The sequence below is a fragment of the Diorhabda sublineata genome, chromosome 7 (genome assembly GCF_026230105.1).
Source record: "Diorhabda sublineata isolate icDioSubl1.1 chromosome 7, icDioSubl1.1, whole genome shotgun sequence".
In the NCBI taxonomy this organism is placed as follows: Eukaryota; Metazoa; Arthropoda; class Insecta; order Coleoptera; family Chrysomelidae; genus Diorhabda; species Diorhabda sublineata.
Window position 1 is genome coordinate 22,235,929 of NC_079480.1, and position 23,955 is coordinate 22,259,883.

Sequence of the window (23,955 nt, forward strand, 5' to 3'; positions counted from 1 at the left end):
ATTACTGCAACGTTAAAAGCTGATTTGTAGCTCATAAATTTTCAAGTGGAATAATCGATTTGTGTAATGTCAAATCTTGAATCCGATTTTTTTAGTAGTATCCAAACAGTTTATTGAATTTTAAAAGAAATTATCGATTCCTGCAACTTAATAATTTTTTGATCGAAAAAATCGACTCTTAAAGTGTCAAAAGTTGCATCGATTTGCACTTTGTTTCAAACTGTTAATCAACTTTCGATAGCCATAATCGATTTCTTTAATGTCAAAAGTTGAATCGATTTTTCATTATTTACCAACAGTTAATTTTTTTTTATGAAACAATCGATTTCTTCAACATCAAAAGTTGAATCAATTTGCACTTTGTTTCAAACTGTTTATTAATCGATTTGTGTAATGTCAAAACGAATCGATTTTTTAGTATTTTCCAAACAGTTTTTTGATTTTTAAACGAAATAATCGATTCTTGCAACGTCAATAATTGAACCGTTTTAAATTTTTTTCTTGATTGATAGTAATTTTTCATGTGAAATCAATTTCTTCAATGTCAAAATTAGTTTCAGTAGTTTTTAAACAGTTTATTGAATTTATGAAAATTGCATTGTTGCAATACCGAGTTTTTCCCTTGATCTGGGGAAATATAGAAAACGCGAAGTACGTTTCCAAAATTAAAAGTAATTTCGTCTAAATCTAAATACCATTTCAAAGAAAATTACAGAAATTACATTATTGCCGCGCATAATCTTTCTTTTGTTTCGTAGAAACGTAAGCGGATGTTACGGGGAAATATGTATATTGTCATATAGAAGATGCGGACGTTGCAGTGTTGTCAAACGTAGTTTTTTTCGCATTTTAAGAGAAATTTAACGTCTATATCGTGATTAAATGAAATAATGAATGTAAATAGAGAGATTTTAACGGTAAGTATATTTTAGTTTCGATTTAATTACTAAAAAAATGAAAAAAAAATCGATTTACACTCGAATTTTTGAATGGAGGGGGTTGTTTATTTTTTTTTATAAAAATATACGTATACAATAATAAAGTAAATATACAATCTTAAATAGAATTAATAAAACTTAATAAGTAGTATTCGGAATGAGAATTTTCGAGATTTTCTTTTCTTTTTATTTCTTAGCCGATTCATTTTCGAAAAAATAAAAATTAACCCGCTGGCGTACAACATCCAATGAAGACAGTATTTTTTTTGTTCGTATCAAATATTTACACTATGTAGTATGTTTAAAATTTTCTTCTTCTTTTTTACTGTATATACCTTTATCGGTTCGTTTTCCGTGTTCATTTTCATTTCAACAAGATGTCTTTTCCGGTTTTGGCGTCGTTATCAGATTACGTCCGTCCGAACTGTCCGAATCGCTTGAATCGGCGTCGTCGCTTACTGATACAACGTTGTAATTACAAGTTACTTTCGGTTTTTTTATTGATACTTTACTGTAACCACGCTGTTGGGCTTGCAAACTGTTCTTCTGTAAAATAAAGCCGAAAAAAAATCGATAAATATGCGAATTTCCGATAATATACGAAATTTAATTAAACATGACAAAGTCGCACAAACTAATATATCGGAATATATATTTGTTATTAACGGAATTAATTTATAAACAAAAATTTTATCGATTCGTGATGTTGTCAGTTATTATAAGCATAATGATGATAAATTAAGAAAATCGATTACGCGACGTTGTCATGTCTAACTAAATTTCGTATATAATCGGATAATCTTATGAATATTGGATTTACATTAAAATCAAATTTCCGATTATATACGAAAGTTAGTTAGACGTTACAACGTCGCATAATCGATTTTCGTCGTTATCATGTTTAATTGAATATCGGATTTTATTGAAAAAATGAAGTTTATGCCAAATTTTCAAAAAATTTCGACAAATACACGTGACATAATCTATTTTTCCGTTATATAAATAATCTAGATAAACTTGACAACAACGTCGCAGATTCGAATTTCTCAATTTTCGGTACAATATGTGAATTGGAAAAAATTTAGAAACAATTTTAAAGCAAAATATGGAGATTGCGATGTTGCCAAACGACGTTTTTCTTGAAATTTAGAGAATTAAAAAAGTTGCTTAAAATATCGAGATTGCGATGTTACCAAACGAAATTTTACTTGAAATTTAGTAGAATAGGAAAGTTACTTTGAATTATATTTCGCATTGTTGCCAAACGTAATTTTAAAATCTGAGGAAATATATAGAAAAGATCTTTTAAACAACTATACCATTATTACAGTGTTACCAATCGAAAATTTACGTTAAATTCAAAGAAATACCAAAGTTATTTGAATAAAAATGTATATAACTACTACACAGTTGCCAAACGTAATTCATCGAAAAGCTTTGGGAAATTTCCGATTATATCCGAAATTGAATTAAACTTGACAGCATCGTATAATCGAATTTCGTAGTTGTCCGTAAAATATCAAAATGTGAAAAAATATAAACAAAAATTCTAGACAAATATATGGTGATTACAATGTTGCCACTCGTAGTTTTTTCCTCTAGAATCGAGGATATACCGTAAAGTTATTTCGAAAGTATATAAAAATGATGAGCAGTTGCCAAACGTAATTCTAATGAAATATGAAGAAATTTATAATTATTTCAAACAAAAATTCGAAAATTTTCCATTTTCCACAATTTCTAAAATATCATATAATAAAACATTTGGCAACGTTGAAATTTATTTCAATAAGAAATACTAATTAAGTTAATATCGTTATTCAACAGGATGTACGTTTGGCAACAGCGCATCATGTATCTATTCTTTACGGCATGTTCCAAATCTAGAGAAAAAAATACAAGTATCAGCATCGTACTCACGGAATCGGATTTTATGCGACGTTGCCATATTTATCACGATTTCTGGTTATTTCTATAGAAAATAAAATATGACTCACTTGTAATATAACGAATATCGTTATAAAAAGTATGACGACACACAAACTCGCAATTATCGCAATTCCAGTAACTAAATTAAAAGGATTCACTATTTGTAAAGTCGTTCCCGGTTGGGCGGATAACAGGAGCGCTTCGACGTTGATTTTCCTTTTGGTTTCTTCATTTTTGCAACCTGAAAAAACGTCGACCGGTTTCATTTACCTAAAAAAATGTCTTCTTCTTTTTCTTACCTGGACAATTCCTACACGAATAATGACATCTCTGACAACCGTATTCGGTTTTGTAGTATCCTTCGGGACAATCGGGACGACATTCGCCGGATAATAGTTGCCAACCGTTCGGACAGCTGACGCATTGATCTGGTCCTGGACCGCTGCAAGTTTTGCAACTCATGTAACAACGTAAGCATATGCCTTTGTCGCTGTAATAACCCGTAGCGCATGTTGTGGCGCATTCCCCGCTTTGTAACTGAAAATAACAATAATTATTCAGAACGAAAAGAATCGTTTCTAATAGATTTTTTCTTAGAAAACAATTTTATCGGCTCGATTTTACATAAAAACAAATTTTTCGACCAAAACGACACGAGAAAATACAATTTTACTTAGAAACAAGCATCCTCAGTTCGTTTTTACATAAAATGATTTCTCCCAACCTTATTTTTACACAGAAACGAGCATTCGAAATCAATTTTACATAGAAATGATTTTTTGAATATAATCAAAAGAGAAAGCACATTATTATATAGACACAAGCAACTTTAGCCCATTTTTACATGAAATAAGTTTTTTCCATCCTCATTTTTACATAGAAATGAACATTTGCTGCCCAATTTAAGTAAAACAGTTTACTTTTACTCAAAAACATTCATCTGAATAATTTTTCTGGTGAAAACGACCTCGTTAATTTATTTTTACATAAAATCGAATAATTTGATTTATTCCAACATAAAAACGAATAATTGTGATTTATTTTTATATAGAAACGAATAATTTTGATTTATTTTTACGTAGAAATGAATAATTGCGTGTTTTTTGTTCATTTTTAGACATTAATGAATAATTATGGACTAGTTTTACATAGAAACGAATAACTTTGTTCACTTTTACATAAAAACGAATAACTTTGTTCACTTTTACATAGAAACGAATAATTTTCATTTATTTTTACGTAGAAATGAATAATTGCGTGTTTTTTGTTCATTTTTAGATATTAATGAATAATTGTGATTTAGTTTTACATAGAAATGAATAACTTTGATTTATTTTTACATAGAAACGAATATTTCTGATTTATTTTTAGACAAAAAACATCTAGAAATGTATATTTCGTATTATAATGATGATATCTTCAAAAACGAATACAAAAATTTAAATATTTCACTTACCTGTAATCCGCTTTTACATTCGGTACAATTAGTTTTGGCGACGCATCTTTCGCACGCGTGCAAACAAGGTTCGCATATTTGACTATCCCTTTCGTTATAAAACCCTTTATTACATTTTCCCACGCATTTAGTACCTTGAAGTATCAACGGACTTGCGCACGATATGCACGCCTTTTCCGTCGGACCGTCGCACGAATCGCAAGTCGAATGACAAGGTTTACACAAACCGTTATCGTAATACTGATCTGTAATAAACGAGAAAATCCATTATTCGTTCGAACGGAATCGATTTAAATCCGTCTTGCACTCACCTACGTCGCATTTATCACTATTTTGAGAAACGCATCTGCCTTTACTGTTCACCTTCCAATCGTCCAAACACGATATACAAGTCGTCTTATTACATTCGCTACAACCGGGCGGACATTCTATACATTCTTTTTGTTGAACGTCGGCGTAATGGTGAGCCGGACATTCTTTAACGCAACGACCTTCGTGCCAATATCTACCGTAAGGGCACGAAACGCATTGCGAACTATTCGAACCACTACAGGTTTCGCACGATTCGTGACAAGACGCGCAGCTACAAAATTAATCGAATTCTTCAATCGATTCTTGAATCAAACTTATATATAATCGATTGTAATATTGAATAAATCACCGATTCTGGCTCAGATAATGAAACGATTAGGTTTAATCGATTCGGAAATAGAACAAATACTCGATTCTACAAATTAATATTCAAACGATTATAAAACTGACGGTTCAATCGATTCGGAAATCGATTTTGCAATTCAATATTCAAACGATTACGAAATTAAAAATTTAATCGATTCGGAAATCGAACATATAATTGATACTGGAATATTGCATATAATCGATTCTAAATTTGAATGTTTCAACGATTCGAAAATTGAACACAATCGATTCTGAAATGAAATATTTGAACAATATTGAAATTTGACACGATTCGGAAATAGAACAAATAATCGATTCGACAATCGATTTTGCTATTTAATATTCAAAAGAATGAGTAATCGATTCCTAAATCGAATATATAATCGATTCCATTAACGAAACTTTGATAAATATGCGAGGAAATTACCCGTAATCATCGGTTTCGTAAGTACTAAGCGGACACGAAGCTAAACATTTATTTTGGAATAATAATAAGTGATGATCACAGCTGGTACAATGGTCTGGTCTATCTTGACAACCGGCGCAGTTCGGTTGACACGGAATACAAGTTTTATCGGCGAAATCTAAAATAACATCCACTTATAATAATGAATCTTTCCTAGAATCCTCGTAATAACCCGCACCCAATATACCAACTCTTCTACTGACAAATAATGCGAAGTCGGTCCTGTTCGATTACGATGATAGAATAAAATTTGCTGAACGCTACACAATAGAACCGGCTTCACGGTCTACGTCGGTAGACGAGTTCGTAACAAAACAGATCAAGCGACAATATAAATGAAGAAATTATTTTTTTCCAGTGTTTTGTTGATTATTCGGAAAACAAATCATTTTTTCACAATATATTGTCGTTTATTTGATAGAAGGAATTATTTTTCTCAGTATTTTATGACTTATTTAAAAAAAATAAATTATCTTTTCTCAGTGTATTTAAAAAATGGATCACCTTCTCTCAGTGTATTGTTGTTTATTATTTTCTCACAGTAAATTATTCGAAATTTTATTGCATACAAAATATATTATTCTTTCAGTGTATAGTAAATTATTTAAATTTTTGTAAATATTATTTTTTATAAATATCAAACTTACTTTCGTAATACCCTTCCGGACATTGTTGCAAACATATATCTAAATCGAGAACTCTAACGTGACCAGGCGAACAAGTTAAACAACTTTTTTGATCCGGTCCTGTACATGTTTCGCATGCTTCGTGACACGGTTGACAGACGTTCTGAGAATCCGCGTAACTCCTTGGAGGACAAGTCGAAACACACGTTCTAGAAACATATTTGCAAGAAAACTTGAAAATTCACAAGTAAATATCCAAAATATAATTAAAAATTTGTTTACTAATATTTATATAAATATTTATAAAACGACAAATACGATAGCAGGAAATTCTAATATTGTTTGGGAATAATAGATCTCACAACACTGGAAAACGATATCGCGCTACTACCAACTTTTAGAATACAATCTTTCCTAATACTAGCGCAATGATTTCATTTTATGTTTTAGTAATATTTAAATTTTATTCAGTGGCTGTAATTGTTACTCAAAATATGGGAATTATATTATTATATTTAAGAAAATTTTTTTTGATTATTATAAAGGATATTAATATGATTATTTTCATTAATTAATAAATTATATATAATAAAAAAAAGAAAGTAATAAAATTCATTGTTGTCTACGATTTAAAAAGTAAACAGTTGATTTCGACATCATATAATACGCGGCGCAGCCGTATCTTTAATATTTCCTTGAACATGGCCAAATATTATTAATAGATTTATTTAATTCAAATACTCATTTTGATACGTGTAATTTTGGAAATTATTAAAAATCCATAAAAATAATGAAAAAAACTTGAATCAAATAATAATTTTAATGTGTTTATTGTATAACTGTTACTTTACGTTTGATTATATATAACCAATGTTGCCACATTTACTATATTTTCTTGAATATATAAAAAATTTTATTTATTGAATTTACTCAAATTGCGTACTGATTTAAAAAAAATAATAAAATACTGAAATATATTAAAAATCTGAAAAAAATGTATTGAAATCAAATTTTAAAAAAAACTCACTTGTCCATCCTTTTATTCCTGCAGGCTATACACTTCGTAGGACCCCTACCGAAACACCCTTGTTCGTCACATTGTTCGTCGCAACCCTCTTTAGTTTCTTGGTCGTTATTTTCGATATCATTATCATCTCGAACTTTTTTATCGTTAATAGATTTGACGGTTTCTCGTCGTTCCGAACCGGAAAAAGCGTAAATATTAGGAAAATCCTGAAAATTCCTGAACAGATTATCCTCGAAAAAATTATTCGTTATCGGCGTCACTGGTATAGTTTGTGTAGGAAAAGCGAACGTATTCAAAGGCGATTTCCAAGGCGTCGATCGAGCTCCGTTCGGCGGACGTAATCTAACAGGATTAACGGAAGTACCGTAGAAGATTAACTGCCATTTTTTTAAAACGCCCGGTTGATTTACGTGCCGATTTCCCGAATTAACTATCTGCAATTTCCATCTTCCTTCTGCTTTTTCACCCCAAAAATGAACGCTGAGGAACGGCCATTCGTCGAAATTTGAACTAACCACGTCTCTCGGTCTTTCGAATAGTAGAGTACTGGTAGTACCCATCGGGGAGGTTAGAAGAATACGTAGATTACCCCGAGGAAAAAATCGAAGGGATATTTTACATTGAACGTGTTCCAAAAATCGAACGTCGTTCAAAGTACCACCGCAAGCGTCGACGTCCATATTAAATTCCAAAGTAGTACCTGAGAATAATAGAAAAAATTATATATATATAAAAAACTGATTATTTCCGTATTAGATATACCGTAAGACGGATTGATCGGTCGATCTTCGACGATCTCTTGACTTTTGCAAATATGTTGCGGTGGTACCGTCGTCCATTTTTCGGCTAATGTCACCAATGCTCCGGCGTCCATTAAACCGTAACCGAATTTATGTGAAACCTTCCTTCTAACGCCGTTCACTATCCAACCGGCTTCCTTTTCCAATGGACCCGCTTTCGAAGTTAACACTACGAGGTACTGCATATCCCTCCACGTTAGCGTGGGGTTAGCCTCTAGGGCTAAGGCGCAGATACCGGCAGCTAAACCAAAAACAAAACGACGATTAACAGGTTGGGGCTAGTCTAAATGAAGCTAGAGAGATTTTAAAGACATAAAACAGGTTGGGGCTGGTATGGATGAAGCTAGAGAGATTTTCAAAGCAATATAACAGGTTGGGGCTAGTATAGATGAAGCTAGAGTGATTTTCAAAGCAAGATAACAGGTTGGGCTAGTATAGGTGAAGCTAGAGAGATTTTAAAGGCAAAAAACAGGTTGGGGCTAGTCTAGATGAAACTAGTGGGATTTTTACTAATAAACTTGAGATTGGGGTTAATCTAGACGATGTTGGAGAGATTTTTAGGGTAAAATAATAGGTTGAGGCTAGTGTAGATGGGGTTAGAGAGATTTTTAGTAATGCATAAGGATCTGAGGCTAGTTTAGATGAAGCTAAGGAGATTTTTAGGGCAAGATAATAGGTTAGGTCTAGTCTACATGAGGTTAGAGATTTTTAGAGATCTTGAGAGATGTTTTTCTAATAAAAATCACGTTAATATTCTCACCTAAGGGCGCAGACGCCGATGTACCGGTGTGTTCCACCGTACAAATATGATCAGGACGCAAACGGGCGTCCATATCGACGGTGGCGACGCTCTTATCGTGTCCGGGAGTACCCGAACTATACGTTGTAGCTAAAGTCGACGAACATTCTTCCAAATACCACGGTTTATACCTGGTACCAAAAGAAAAAAAAATTATAGTTACGAAATCAAGTGTAGGGATGATAGGGGTTGAATATTTGATACTATAACTTATATATTTCGAAAATTAAACGAAAATTGAAAAAAAATTATAATGTTTAAATATGACAAAAATATGTCTTACCCGCCTTGAGTAGCACTCGATATACTCAAAGTAAAAATGCTATTCGTATATCCGTCGCAATTACAGGAATCTGTATGTCTACCGCCATTACCAGAAGCCCATACAAAAATCGATCCTTTTCCTTTTCTTCCGCTGGTAACCCCGTATATAAACGCCCTTCTCGCTAAAGGACCTGGACCGTCAACGGTTTTACCGTCATCTTCAGGACCCCAAGAGGCGCTATAAATATCGATGTGTTCAGGGTTTAATCCCAAAGCACGAGCTTCGACCGCGTCGTTTACGACGCCATCCAACATACGTACACCTGAAATTATTACACATTTCTTTATACGTACTGAAAACATTGTAAATCCGGCAACGATTTACAACGTGTTATATATTCAAAGTAAACGTACTGTTGAGAAAAAAAGAAGAATTTAACCGCAATTTCGATGGATATGTTTTCGGTAATTAAAAAAAAAAGAAAAAGGAACGAAAGAAAAGTAATTATAGCTCCCACATCCTGTTCAATCAATCACCGAGAACGTTAAATGAAAAACAACAGACTCATCCGATGTATATTCGCTTTCGAATTCATGTTCGGTGCAGTTTAAATGAAAAAAAAAAACAACTTTTAATACTCAAATTTCACGTAAAATGTAGTATGGCTCTGAATTATTAATCTATTCATGCCCCTCGTAAAATAAAAACTAATGTATGATGAATTTTTTTTTGGTGGAATATTTCGGATACAAAAAATTTCTTGTATAATTTAGTGTGTCTTAAAAATGGAATTATTTCGTTAGTTGCATCTAAATCTAGTAAATTTTTGAATTGTAATTGAAAATTTTCGTACTTACCACCTATACTGGCGTTATAAGCAACGCCAATACCACAAAATTGATTATAAGCTACGGCAGCTACTTCTCCAGCACATCTCGTACCATGTTTATTATCGCCGTTATCTTGAGGCATGGGGTCATCGTCGTTTCCATTAATATCAGTACTCGCCAATGGATCCTGAAATTGATTCATTACATGTCCAGTATTTCATACTACTAACCACCAATTTTTTATAAAAAATATGAAAATGGATATATTTTTTTACATATTTTCTAATTATTATACTAATAATAGTAAGTAAGTAATAGAAATAATTATATAAAAACAAAATATGACCGTAGTTGATTTGTAATCTAACCTCATATTTTGTTCAAGTTGTATTTTCAATGTGCGTTAATACAAATAAAAATATATGGAATTTAATTAAGACATGTAGTTGTAAAAATATGAAACAAAAATATTAAATATACAATATTTTATTTATTTTTAGTATTCTCGTGTCATTATTTCAATATAGTCACAATTAAAATAGTTTTTTAAACGAAATCATCTAAATTAGCAACGCCATCTGTTTTCAAACAAAGGATACACCTATTTACAGTTTGCTATATTAGTGAACTTTTTAAAAACGTACTGTATAGTAAAACCGATGAATTTATAATTAAAATAAAAAGATAACGGCAAATCAGTAAATAAAAATGTGTAAATTCGAATTATGATTCAAAATTGATCCAAATAATAGTAACGCCATCTGTCTTGAAACTACGGATACACCTATATAAAAATTGCTAAATTAGTGAACTTTTTAAAAATGATGGATGTATTTATCGATGTATTTATAATTAAAACAAAATGATAATGGCTAATCAGCAAATAAAAATTATGATTCAAAATTGATCGTAATAATAGTAGCGCCATCTGTCTTCAAACTACTGATACACCTATTTACAGTTTGCTATATTAGTGAACTTTTAAAAATGATCCAAGTATTTAAAATTAAAATAGATTGATATCCGCTAATTGATAAATAAAAATTTGATAACTCAAATTATAATTAAAATTGTTCGAAATAATAGTATCACCATCTGTCTTCAAACTACGGATGCATCTATTTTCAGTTTGCTATATGAGAAAACTTTTTAAAAATGTACTGTATAGTAAAATCGATGTGTTTATAATAAAAATGAAATGATATCGGATAATTAGTAAATTTGATAACTCGAATTATGATTGAAATTGATCGTAATAATATTAGCGCCATCTGTCTTCGAACAGCTGATCTTATAGCAAATACAGTTTACTTTATTATCGATCGACTATATGACATCTGGATATACCCATTTAAGAATTAGAAATATATACGGTGGAGATCGAAATTTCCTCTATTTTTACTTCAAATAAATAAATATTAATATTAATGGGGGCCTCTTTTAACTTTAAAGGACCAAAAAAATAGTCCAATTTGTGGAGAACGTCAACAAATGGGTAATATACCTCGCGCTACACATCAAACAGTTTTCGAAAAAATCTAAAGGGAATAATAGACGATCCGAAGCGCCTTTGGTGCATGGAGGAGGGTAAAACCACAGAAAACGCCATCTGTGAGTGCATTGCACAGTTTAAGCCCTTGAGCAAGCATCACAGTTTGTCTAATGAAATCCAAGGGTTCAAACCTAAGCGTCTGATCGGCGTTTGATCCCTTGACCCCTTGAACGCCACTATGAACTATCAAGGACTAGAAATCAATAATGCCAGCGATTACATAGATCGAAATAAACGATTATTGGTCTTATTTGTGTCCATCTTTATCGGAATGGCGAGAAATCCCGGAGTCATTGACGATCCAAACCTTCAAATTCAACATTAGCTTCAACACTTGATCCTATTCAATAGATCACGATGCTCAAGGATCATACTCGATTCAGAAAGGATCATAATCGATTCAGAAACGATAATAATGGATTTAGAAAGGATCATAATCGATTCAGAAAGGATCATAATCGATTCAGAAAGGATCATAATCGATTCAGAAACGATCATAATCGATTCAGAAACGATAATAATGGATTCAGAAAGGTCATAATCGATTCAGAAAGGATCATAATCCATTAAGAAACGATAATAATGGATTCAGAAAGGATCATAATCGATTCAGAATGCGTCATCTTGTATGTCATTTGAAATTTTCCATCGTCTAGATTCAGCGCCCCAAGTGAACGTCTGCGATCTATTCCCCCTCCATTTCGACATGTTTTCCACTACGTTCATGTCGTTGCATTAGCATATATTACTACAGGCTCATTGGTCTTGCCAAAATTACATTAAATTTCAAAAACGCCTAGAAACTGCTTCAATATGGTAATGAACAAACTCCTCTTCATATCTCTATGGACTGTTAAACATTTTATTGGGCTTTTGCGGTTCTATTTACTCAATGGTATAAGATGGGTTCATATAAAAGGAACGAGTTTGAAATTATTATACTACTAGGTATTAGATAAGCGATACGTACGGGGGTTAATCAATAAATATTAATCAAAATTTAATATATATATATATATATATATATATATATATATATATATATATATATATATATATATATATATATATTTTGTCAGTTTATTATTAAGTTCGATAGTAGAACCATCAGATACAACAATTTCACATTGAGACTTCAGTTATAACGAGCATCGATATCTTTTAATTTTTATGGAATTTGAGCAAAACGAAAAGTGTTAACGTCATGGTGAGATTAATTGTTTCATTTATGGTGTGTTTTACGTCCTTTGGGGTTTTTTATTTAAAAGAATAGAGTGGAGTTGAAGCAGAAACTCAGAATCGAATATATAGTTAAAATGTTTCCTCGTAAGTAATTTAGATCCACTTTTTTCGATTCCTTGCTTTTTTCTATTCAGCTCTGGATGTTTTTATCTTCTTCCAATACTTTTATAAACCTTTTTTTGTGTACATCATTCCCTCTTGCCTTCTGGTATCTTCCGTGTCTTCTTTTATATCGGTGACACATTGAAAGGTTTGTAAATTTTATGATTCTATCCTAGCTTTGTCTGCTTTCCTTTTTAGTATTTTCGTCTCCAAGATTACCAATTTCAGTATTATTCTATTAACATCCCATCACGTCTAATGTAGTTCAAAATTCCACATTTATTTCAAGAGTTTTTTTCTGCTCAATGCTCTAAATAATTTTTTTAAAGAATCTCCCTCATTATTTCAGTCGTTATATCGATGAATGTTTTCTTTTTTCATGTTAATTCCATTGTTTGTTTCGATGATCGCCTATTTATAGATACAATGTTTCGAGAATGTTCCGAATTCAAAATATGAATGTCGTTTCGCTGTTAGAGCGCTCCTAATGCCTCTAAACGTTTAATAGGAGCCCCGTGAAATACGTTGCCGCCTCCTCGTACTTCCATTACATATCTAACGTGTTAACGGAATCGGATTCGTATTAAAAACTTTTACGGCATTTTTTGATGTTTTACCGACGAATTGTCGATATTAAATTCGAGATTTCATCGACTTTCAAAAAGTCGGAAGGTGTTTCTTTTTATATAAAACTTCCGTCGAACTTAAAACGATTCGTTTGAGAAAAAAATGTAATTCAATACATCTACTGATTTAAGAAAAAGTTACATTGTGAAAAGTGAGTTTTTTATTACATTTTTTTTATAAGAAATTTATTTATTTATTTATTTATAACTATAATTAGTTTAGCGTTTTCGTGATCATACGATTCATTTATCTAAGTCCTAGATGTCGGTTTTACCAATAATTCAATTGGTTGAAGTCCAGTACGACTTTTTGAACTGTATTCATAAATTGAAGGTATGGGGGTTATTTTTTGGAAGAAGGAGGTTTGGCTGGAGGAAGGGAAAGTATATAAAAAGGAACCCATTTTCTTTTTGTTAAGTTAGGTTATATTAGTATCAATTAAGTTCGAGTTAGTTCAGCTTCGATTTAGTTTAGTTAGATTCTGTTTACTTTAACTTTTATCGAGTTAGTTTAGGTTTATTTTAACTTTGATTAAGTTAGGTTAGGTTAGATTAGGAATTTAAGACATTCAAATTTAATTTATCATCAGTCTTTTTCTGATTTCTGTTTCAGTGGATCCTTTGATAAAATAATTCAAAATCTTCAATATGTTTATCGAAATATCGCAAACAATCTTTTCTCAAACGGAAATTTATCGCGATATCATCTGGAAAGGCGACCGAACTTTCCAACTTTTTGCATTCTTAAGAGACATTAGAATGAAAAAGTTTTCTTTCGCGATAATTAGGGTATGAGTTTTCTGTTTACACGACCGTAAAGCCGTTCAGAAACAATTTAAGAATTCTTTCTGAATTTTGTCAAAGTTGAGGCGTCGGTTTAAGAAAGTGAAAAAATCACTCGAGGAGATTCCGGTTGGATTTTTCTTTTACTCGACATTTTTATTAATCGTTTCGGAATATTGAGATAAAATACTTTTTGAATTATTGGAAAAGGAAAAACTTTGTAAAACTAAAAATAGAACTTACGTAGTTTTGTGCTAGATCTGGATGGTTGGTTTGAATGCCGTCGTCGAGTATGGAAACCACCACACCTCGACCCGTATAACCTTTCTGCCAGGCAGGTGCCAAATTCATGTCTAAACCATCTTTAGCCCCCCCATTCTGGAAAATATAATTAAATTTAAACATAAACCATAAGATTTAAACAATAATTCATAATAAATATTATGCGATTACAAAAACATGGGGTTGGGTACTCAAATTTTTTGTTTTACAAAATATTCTTCATTAAGATCAATTTTGTTTAGTTTGAACTTCCAAAACAAGTAAACGCTTCTTCAGGTGTAGACCTCGCCAAATATTTTTGACATACAGTCAATGGGCACCAAATAAGGATTGTATCCCATTAATTCGATGTTTTGACTGTTTAAAAACACCTCTGGAAAACAAATACTGGTGTTCCATTCAGAATTGAAAGAACCTAAACAATTTTTGAGGAAATTCGAGTTACACAATAACGTGGTAAAGAAAATTTGGTTTTCTCAAGACGTTCAGGAAATTACGAGCACTAAAAAAGCTGATCTAGAACGGATTTGAGCAAGAGAAAAGTAGAAGTGAGTCCAGAAGGTGATAGAACCCAATACGATGAAATTCCAGGTTGTTTTTCTGCAGAAGGATCTTTTAGTACGTAAAAAAAGAAGAAAAATAGTTGATAGATCAGTTGCTAACAATAACAGGACTAGAATAGATTTAAAATGTCTTAATATATAATTCCCTAAACTATGTATTGATTACATTTTTTAAATTTTTTTATATACATAGAATAAACTTTGGAAACCACTTTTTTTATAATTTTTTTCGAGTCTATTTAAACGAGATATGAATATGAAGAATTGTTGAGAGAAAAACATTTTTCATATTGAATGATCTGATCCTAATCTGCCCTTAAATTGAAATAAAGTCAGACAACAAGAAGGTCAAGCCTGGATATAACTGAAAGCTGTACAAAGGCACGAAGAGTTACAAGTAAAAGACATTATGTACAGAAGAGGATTCCTCTCTTTTATATCTATATTACTTTTCTGTGTCTGTGGAAATTCCTTTCATTGGAATTCACTCGAATATCTTAATAAAAGGTTTTTTTCTTTCTATGCTATACAGGATTAATATCAATAACTAAAACTATGTCGAATTTATTGTATATAGGATAGTTTAAAATGATAGAATTGAATAGTACGATTCAAATAATACTAAAAAATTTGTTATTGTAAATATCATAATTGCTGTGTAGTAAAGAAAAAACGGTAAAATTACCGTACATTGTAAACTAGTCTTAACAAAATTATAAAATTATCGTTTTTACTACGTTGTAATCATCGATTAGTATATTTTTTTCAATTCCAACATTGTACAATGCATAAAACACCAATCAGAAGCTAGTTTTATTTCTATTTGTTCCAATTGTATAATTCAATTCTCATTAATAACAAAATCAATACTAATATATGTTATCCGGCTCGAAAGACTATGTTTAAATCGACTACTCCTAGGTGAATAACTAGATCATTTAGATTTAGATCGATATAAAAAAAATCGTCTACTAGCATGGTGGATGTTCTTTCGAACTGTCCAATCTTATCTCGTCAAGAACGAAGACCTATTCGACAAGAAAACGTAGTACAAGCTTCTGGAAACAGCTACCAAGACAATATCCACAGGAATTTCCACGCAGCAGGCACCATTCGAATACGATTTACCCTCTGGTGCTTCGAAATATACAGATTGTCGTTGTAAAACACTTCGTATAAATCATTTTATTGTTATTAAACGTATTAATTAAATTAGAAGACAGATAAACGATTGGATTATGCTACAAATCAGAATTTTCCAAAGCGATTACGTAAAATTATGATGTTGATATAATAAATATGTATTAGTCGAATGTAAATAAAAAAAATAGATTACGAAATAAAAATTCTTTTGTTTGTATAATGAATCATTTTAACGACGTATGTTCCTAATTGAAATAATTCATTTTAAATCTAGTGATTTACATCCTGAAATACTCCGAATCAGCCGTCACATAAACGATAACTAATAGCACCAAAAGGACATCCTTTATTCAATATTAGTTTCGTTTTAAATTAATTTGTAATACATACAAGAAAAACTGTGCGTTTGTTCTAATTATTTCAATTATATCTATGACAATAGTTATTAAATTTTTTAGTGATTTTATCTTTAGATCTAAAACTATTGGTATTTAAATTTTGATATATGGCAACACCGAACAGCGTATGTCAAATCTGACATAAAGTTTGACGGTAAAAACAAAATGGAGTCTTTCTGTTTAAATATCATCTTGTGATGAATTTTTTGTCGTTTAATTATTGTTAATTTGAATTTTCGAAACGAACGTCTATTTATAAGTAAATAATAATTAGTTTAATTCGATTTTAACTTAGGATAAGCGATTTAAGAGTTATCTGACACCACTACGAACTCAAATAACAGAGCAATTACTCTATTCCATCTTATTACCAATAGAGAAACGTGGTTATGGACGCAGCCGCCGACAAAATCGAATTATAGCCTTCTTGTAAAGTTGGAGGTTGTATTCTGTTACCGAATGAGGACTTGCATCTCGAACTTTACGTCTAATTAACTTAGGACGTAATTATTGACACACCTTTCGGCCTCAAGTTTGCTTAATACGTCTGGAGATGAAACGAATTTGCTCTAAACTTTAAATTCTTGTTTGACCATAACACAACGAGAAAATTTAAAAAAGGAAAATCATTTAATGCTTTTGACGTGGGAAGAAGTATCCTGAATTACATATTCAAAGGTTTGTCTTTGGGGAAAAGACTTTTAGAGTTATTGGGCATGTTTGACGGGCTACTTCCTGCAGTATTTGGCGCAAGCATTGAATCAACTCCTGCAGATACTGAAACAGCAAATCCATCATCAATTACCAACGTGATAAATTTAGAAGCGCTAAGCCAAGACGTGGTCCAACAATAAAGGGTTAGTTTGATAGTGAAATTAGGACGTTCCAAAGATATTAAGAAGTTAAATAATGGATAATTAAATGAACTAATTTAAAGAAATAGAAAATCTTATTTTAGTTAATCAAAAGCCGTTTCTTGAGCTCCTATCACGTCTGGTACTTTACACCATGAGATCAATAGCGAAAAAACACTTTGTATGATCATATTTTAATTATTTAAGAAGAGAATTTGGCTACGGTTGTAAGGTTAATACAATTCATTAACTCTAATGGATTTTGTTTAACCCATTTGACTAACAGGATTATGCGGGATGGAGGATTTGTAATAGAAAAGATTAGAATTGGAAAAGCGTCGAAGTTTAATTGAAAAACGAATGTTTAGTTGAACTATTTCATTTTTAGTTGTTTTAATAATATTTATGCGACACGATTCTAATTTGAATATGTTTATTATAACGATAAAGCTACGTAAATTCCAATTTGGTTAATGCACTAGTGACATTCTACTAGGAATAATCGTATGTGCTGTATAATTTATTTCATATTTGCCATCGAAATGCGTAGACTACAACTAGCGCCACCAATGTCACAACGTCAATATAACAATGATTTATTTCATCGGCATGCTTCCAGATCTAACGCAATTATATTTGAAACGTCTTCGGAAATTTGAGCAGCAGCCGTCGACTTCCATTATTAACCTCCGGGAATTTTTGTGCGATTTACTCACGAAATATTGTTCAAAGTTTGTTATTCGCGTGATGTTTTCATGGGGAATGGAAATGGGGAGGCTGAGGTCCATGAATATTTACTTGGTTTTGATAGTTAAAGCTCCAAATTGGACGTGACAATAAATGGGGCTCCACAATCATACTCGGAGTTCTTGAATGTTTATTTGGTTCCTATAGTGAAGATTCGACGTCAAGAATGACAAAAAATGAGGCTCCACAATCGTAAGCGGAGTACTTGAATATTTATTTGGTTTCGATAGTGAAGACTTGACATTAAAATTGATCGAGACAAAAAATGGGGCCCCACAATCCTAGGAGAGGATCTTGAATGTTTATTTGGTTCCTATAATGAAGATTCGACGTTGGGAATGACAAAAAATGGGGCTCTACAAGGAAAAAAGGTGACAAATGGTAGAGCTCCTGTCATGTTCCGACATTAATTTTCTCTTGTAATCATTTGATTTTGTTTTATCTTGTGGAATATCAAATCTTTGATTAGTGGGATGTTCAGATCGTTTTGATTCAAAACTAAACCCGAATTTTTAAATCAGACAAATTTAATGACCTCAACTTAGAATTACAAGATGAGAGCCTTAATTTTATAAAAACAGAACGAATTTCAGGTTTTCTTAATAAATTGATAGGTATTAAGGAAAACATTGATTAACGCGAATTTTTACAGTCTCCAAACCTGTAGAAACTTGAATGCATTGATGAAGATATTCAGATAAACATTTGATTGCATCGCACTATGATTTTAAAATCGGATTTTGACTGCAGGAAGATATTTTGAAACGAAAACAAAGAAACAATCAAATAAAAAAGCCTTTTTAAGAGTTGATTTAAAAAAACGTTATATGTTCATCGTATTTACGATAAAAACATGTGGAAAAACCAATATCAAACTAATTTCGCGAACCAGCGTATTCTCAAATTTTAGACTTCTATTTTAACCGAATAGGACCGGCTTCACAGTCCATGTCGTGGACGAATTCATAACAATATTATTTAGAGACTAAATGACACTGTTTGACACTTACTTATCGTAAATATGATTTTTTTTGGATATCCGAGGATTGGTTTTCTCTCTGTGATGATGCGACAATTATTTTTAACGCATTTTCATTTTGTTTGTAGTTGAACTTTTTGTATAGTTAATGCCACATGAATAATAACGAATTGTATAATTGTGGGTTTCCATTTGTTGTTGAATTTAATTGAAAAACACCGGCGTAGTTATAATTTTGTTTCTCTATTTATATCCCGAAGTTTTCAATTTATTTAAAACGAAATCGGGAAATGTTCATATTTCCGTACATCTTTTTGTTCGTTTCCGTATAAATTAAACGTAAAGTTTGTAACGAGTTTCCTACATTCACATTCTGAAAGTAATTTCTACAAATTATTCTGTTTTGTATCATAAACCACACGACATTAGTTTTTCTACATCTATTACGTTGAAGACCCTTCAATCCTCACAGATTTTTCACCCTCCGCATACTTTACGATGCCCCATAAACCATTTTATAGTTACTATCTTACGACTACATTTTTTATGGATTACCATAAAAACTTGTATCGAAATATAAGGCCCATTGTTTGACTCAAATTTGTGGTGTACGCGGACGAAAACAGCCGCTGACTTAAGCAACGATTGTCGACTTGATTTTATTCGAAATTTTGGCGGACACGTTAAGATATGGTCACGATTTCCCATCTTGTTAGCCTCGAACTTTTGGCGGACACGCCATTATTAAGTTTAGCGACAATTTATGAACTTATCTGATTCAAATTTCCGCTGACTTTAGCAACGATTTCCGCTGATTTCAGCAACGATTTTATTCAAAATTTTGGCCGACACGTTCCATATAAATAGTAAGCTTATTAGCCAATTTTTCAAGAACTTGCGCTGGCCGTGGATATTTTGGTGGTCGCGATGCGCGCCGCCGCCAAAAATTCTGTTTTCATCTTTCCAAATTTAGTGTCTTGTTTTGTACCGCCGAGTTTTCAAACACAGATCCTTAATACGAACGAAAAAAATAACGATTATCCTTGCGAAATGAACGGTTAATAACAACTAGAAGTAGGTTAAACGTTCAATTTTGGAAAAGATTATCTAAATTTAAAGATATATAATTTTATGGGCAAGACAAATTATACTGCTCCCTTGGTCGTATCATAAAATTTAAAAAGTGATTTTCGAGGCGAGATAGCGTGTCTACAAAGAATAAACCGAGAAAAATTTTCGTGATTGATAGATATGAGGAAAAACAGGAAAAAAGGTTGTGCTCCAATATAAAAATAAGGATGTGGAGTAAGATCATAAAGAAATGGGGGGATTTGCTACTTAATTATGATCTAAATAAAAAAAATTATTCTCCATATAAATTTTCGTATAATCACAACAGAAAAACGTCATATTTTCGAGTTATATACGAGGGTTATAAGTAAATACGATTTGATTTAATAATGATTTAAAATTTTCCAGAAATCAAAATTATACCTCTTGGTTAGCGTCGAAATCAGTTTCCAAAAAACTGAACTTACCCATCTCCTTAACTCAATTTGAGAGAATATTCAAACTACAAAAAATTTTGATTCTTCCTTCTATTTTCATCCTTCGAAATCGTTTCCTTAATTCGTAAACACAATTTTCTGTATTTTACGTCCAGAATTAGTTAAAGGCTCAATACTTTACAATGCGAAAAAATGCACAATCATTAGCCAATTGAAATCCCGTATTTCTTAATAATTTGAGGACATTAACTATAATTTCGTTGAGATTTTCTTCAGTATATTGAAGTTTTTAGTTATTTTTATGTTTGTTTTTTAGTTTTTACAAGCTTTTGTTTACAATCTTAGGGTTCTACATCGATTCTAATGATATTTTCAACGTTTTTGTCTCTTTTTTTTTAAAACCGCGGCTCGTTTGTCGAAAAACACATTAAAGAAATTTGTTGAAAGCGAATAACTTCAATTCTTTACTGACATTAGTCTTACTCAGGACAGACATCTTGCCTTTTCGGTTTCCCTCCTACGAAAGATCGTAGTCTGCATACCAAACACACCGAATCAAGATTTAATTAGATTTAGGGATTTTTTTTCTTCGAGGCCCTTTCCGGAATTTGATTAACGTTTATTTCTCTAATGTACACGACCGGATTTATTTTTACCAAAAAAAATCGCAACGATGAATTTTTAAATGACACGAAATAATTATACAGTATGTCTCTATTTCTTGTTAGTGTTTATTCGAAAATCGAAGTTTGTTTAGATAGTTTTCGTCCGGTTAGAATCAACAATATGAGATTGGTGATTGGGAAACTTTGGAAATTGTCTCTGTGTCGGTTAAAATGAACTCTAAGAAGTTTGTAGACCATGAGAAGTGTCGCATGTAGGGATTGGAAAGTCCACTAACTTCGTCATTGACTTGATAATGTCTTTTCGTCGACATAAGTTAGTTTTACTTGAAAAATCAATCAAATAATTCGAAAAAAAAATGTCTACAGAAGCATCAATAAATTCGATGTTTCTACAAAATATGATCAATAGAAAGAGCTCGTAGAACGAAGACTTGAATATAACAATGTATAGAAGAGTGTGATAACTTAAAAAATATCCAAAAGAATGTATATCAATAAATAGGAGCAATTTGTTGGAAAAATATTGATAAATAAAACGACGATTGATTGAAAAAATATGTAAAATGTGTCTACATATACAATTAACTAGAATTTAGTATACTTACTTTATACAGGATGTTTAAAAAATCTATGACAGATAAAAAACTAAAAAATATTTTTTTACTATGACTAATATTTTTCACTTATCTCTCTATCTATTTATGGGATATTTTTCGTGAATATGAATATAAAAATTGGATAAATTCTTGTGTTTTTTTTTAAATCTATCGACCTCGAGAAAGTGGCGTTTCAGCAAAGCGAGTTATTCAATCTAAAATTTGTCGGTGCCGGTCGGCGATAAATCCAAATTCTGAAACGGTAATATGTTGATTTACTACCATAAATGCTCAATTTAATCTGAAAACTTTAAAACGTATCCAGGTCGCAGTTAATTCAACTTCGTAATTTCTGAATTTTCATCTTTTCGGATGCGTCTCTTGAAGAAAATACCATTCGAACTAAATTCGAATTGAAAGCGTTCGGGTGGAAAATTTGAGGCTTTCGTTTCACTTTTATATATATATATATATATATATATATATATATATATATATATATATATATATATATATATATATATATATATATTCCAATTGAATTTATATCCTCGGAAATAGCTACATTTTGTAATTTATACTACGAGGGTTATTCTAAAAGTAACTAACTGAAATAACAACTTAAAATAAAAACAAATATAATATGTTTCGAAGACGTTTAAAACCCTATCAAATTATAGGTGGTGGTGAAGAAAATTCATCAAAATTACATTTCAACTAATCTTCATTGTATACAAATTACTGACCAAATTCTTTAAACTTCTTAAAACTGTTAGAAAGAAAGTAAAGTAAAACCTACGCTCTATTGAGTTGTTGTTCTAGAAATTGGACAGATCAAAAAACTGTGTCCTAGTTCAATTTCCAATCTTTAGAATATCCTGAAAACCTAATGGAATCAAATAGACGAAAATCCTTTTTGAAATACCAGAAAAAAGTTGTTTACGATGGAATGTGAGTTCAGTATCGAGAGAATTGTTAATCCTATTAAAATACAAAGATGAAATAGCTTGAAAAACACCCTGTTAGACAGATTTGATTCCCTTTTTTCTTAAAATATGGAATCCTTTTATGAGAATTGATGTACAAGCGGTGTTCAAGGTTCCAATCAAAGAAATAGATGATTACAGCGTTGCCGAAGAGATTGATAAACTCAGTCATCATCTAGAGCCTAAATGATAGCACCAGATTCAATAATAAACTCACCATCAATAGAGTTTAATGCTTTTGGTGTTTGTTATTTGAAAATTTACTTGTGGCCAAACAAAAGAAGCGTAGAACTTTGCCTTCCATTTTTCTCAAAGATTTCTTACGATTAAATCATTCCGGAATGGTTTTTTCCCATTTTAATCAGGAATTCGATGAAGGCAATGATCTTTTCTTCAACGGCAATTATCTAAGCAATTAATTGCAGTTATTGTAAAAAGTAGAACCATATTATAAAGGATGGCCCGCTAATTTGATCCTCCAGTTATAAATATAATACAGGGACTTACGGACTATACGGCAGTTTTTGGGGTTGTCAGAATTTATTTTTTGAAATAGCTGGTTCAAGCATTAGATATGTGTGTTATTGTTATAATAAACCTTCCAGAAGTTGTTAGAAATACCCAAATTTCACTACACGTCAACAAACTTTGACGGACACATGTTTTACCAAAAGGAAGTTTCCAAGTCTACAGCAGCTGTGTGTAAATTCTAACTTCAAACTTAAACTATACAAGGAACATTATATAATAAATTTATTGTGGAAAATATTCATAGCGATTTTTCAGCAACGATTTTCGCGGAATTTTCCTTAAAATTCTCACATCATCGATTCCGATCGAGGACAAGCTTGAAATGCGGGAGAATATCCATCTGATGATCGTTGCTAGATTCTCACCCTTTCGTCCGACATTAGTTCCATCCCTTTTCGTCTGACAGATAATAAAATGGCACTTCATTTCCTTTCAGAATGAAACAAACCCGACGAACTGATAAACCCTAATTTGATACCTTTCTGTTTTTAACACGAGACAGCTTTACAAAGTTATTTATTCATATTATACGAAATTTTTTTATGTCAAGTATAATGAACAAAATCTATTTTTGAAATTAGAAAATATTTTATGCACTTTTAGACGATCATCCAGTGGATTTT

At 31.5% G+C, this 23,955-nt stretch overlaps 1 protein-coding gene across 3 annotated transcripts in view; it reads right to left on the reverse strand.

Annotated features, from left to right (window-relative positions):
* Positions 1–369: 369 nt before the first annotated feature.
* The window catches only part of LOC130446891 (furin-like protease 2), a 186,492-nt gene continuing 162,906 nt past the window's right edge, over positions 370–23,955 (reverse strand). For 2 of the 3 annotated variants that reach the window (XM_056783397.1, XM_056783398.1), the window contains exons 5-17: positions 14,363–14,497; positions 9,842–10,001; positions 9,003–9,306; positions 8,681–8,850; positions 7,883–8,161; positions 7,121–7,820; positions 6,115–6,302; positions 5,429–5,585; positions 4,635–4,906; positions 4,324–4,568; positions 3,167–3,404; positions 2,936–3,108; positions 370–1,484 (exon numbers count right to left, since the gene is read on the reverse strand). In XM_056783397.1, coding sequence (XP_056639375.1) covers positions 1,308–1,484; positions 2,936–3,108; positions 3,167–3,404; positions 4,324–4,568; positions 4,635–4,906; positions 5,429–5,585; positions 6,115–6,302; positions 7,121–7,820; positions 7,883–8,161; positions 8,681–8,850; positions 9,003–9,306; positions 9,842–10,001; positions 14,363–14,497 — 3,198 coding nt within the window. In that variant the 3' untranslated portion in view covers positions 370–1,307. The remainder of the gene's footprint in view (positions 1,485–2,935; positions 3,109–3,166; positions 3,405–4,323; positions 4,569–4,634; positions 4,907–5,428; positions 5,586–6,114; positions 6,303–7,120; positions 7,821–7,882; positions 8,162–8,680; positions 8,851–9,002; positions 9,307–9,841; positions 10,002–14,362; positions 14,498–23,955) is intronic. The other variant, XM_056783399.1, reaches the window with a different exon arrangement.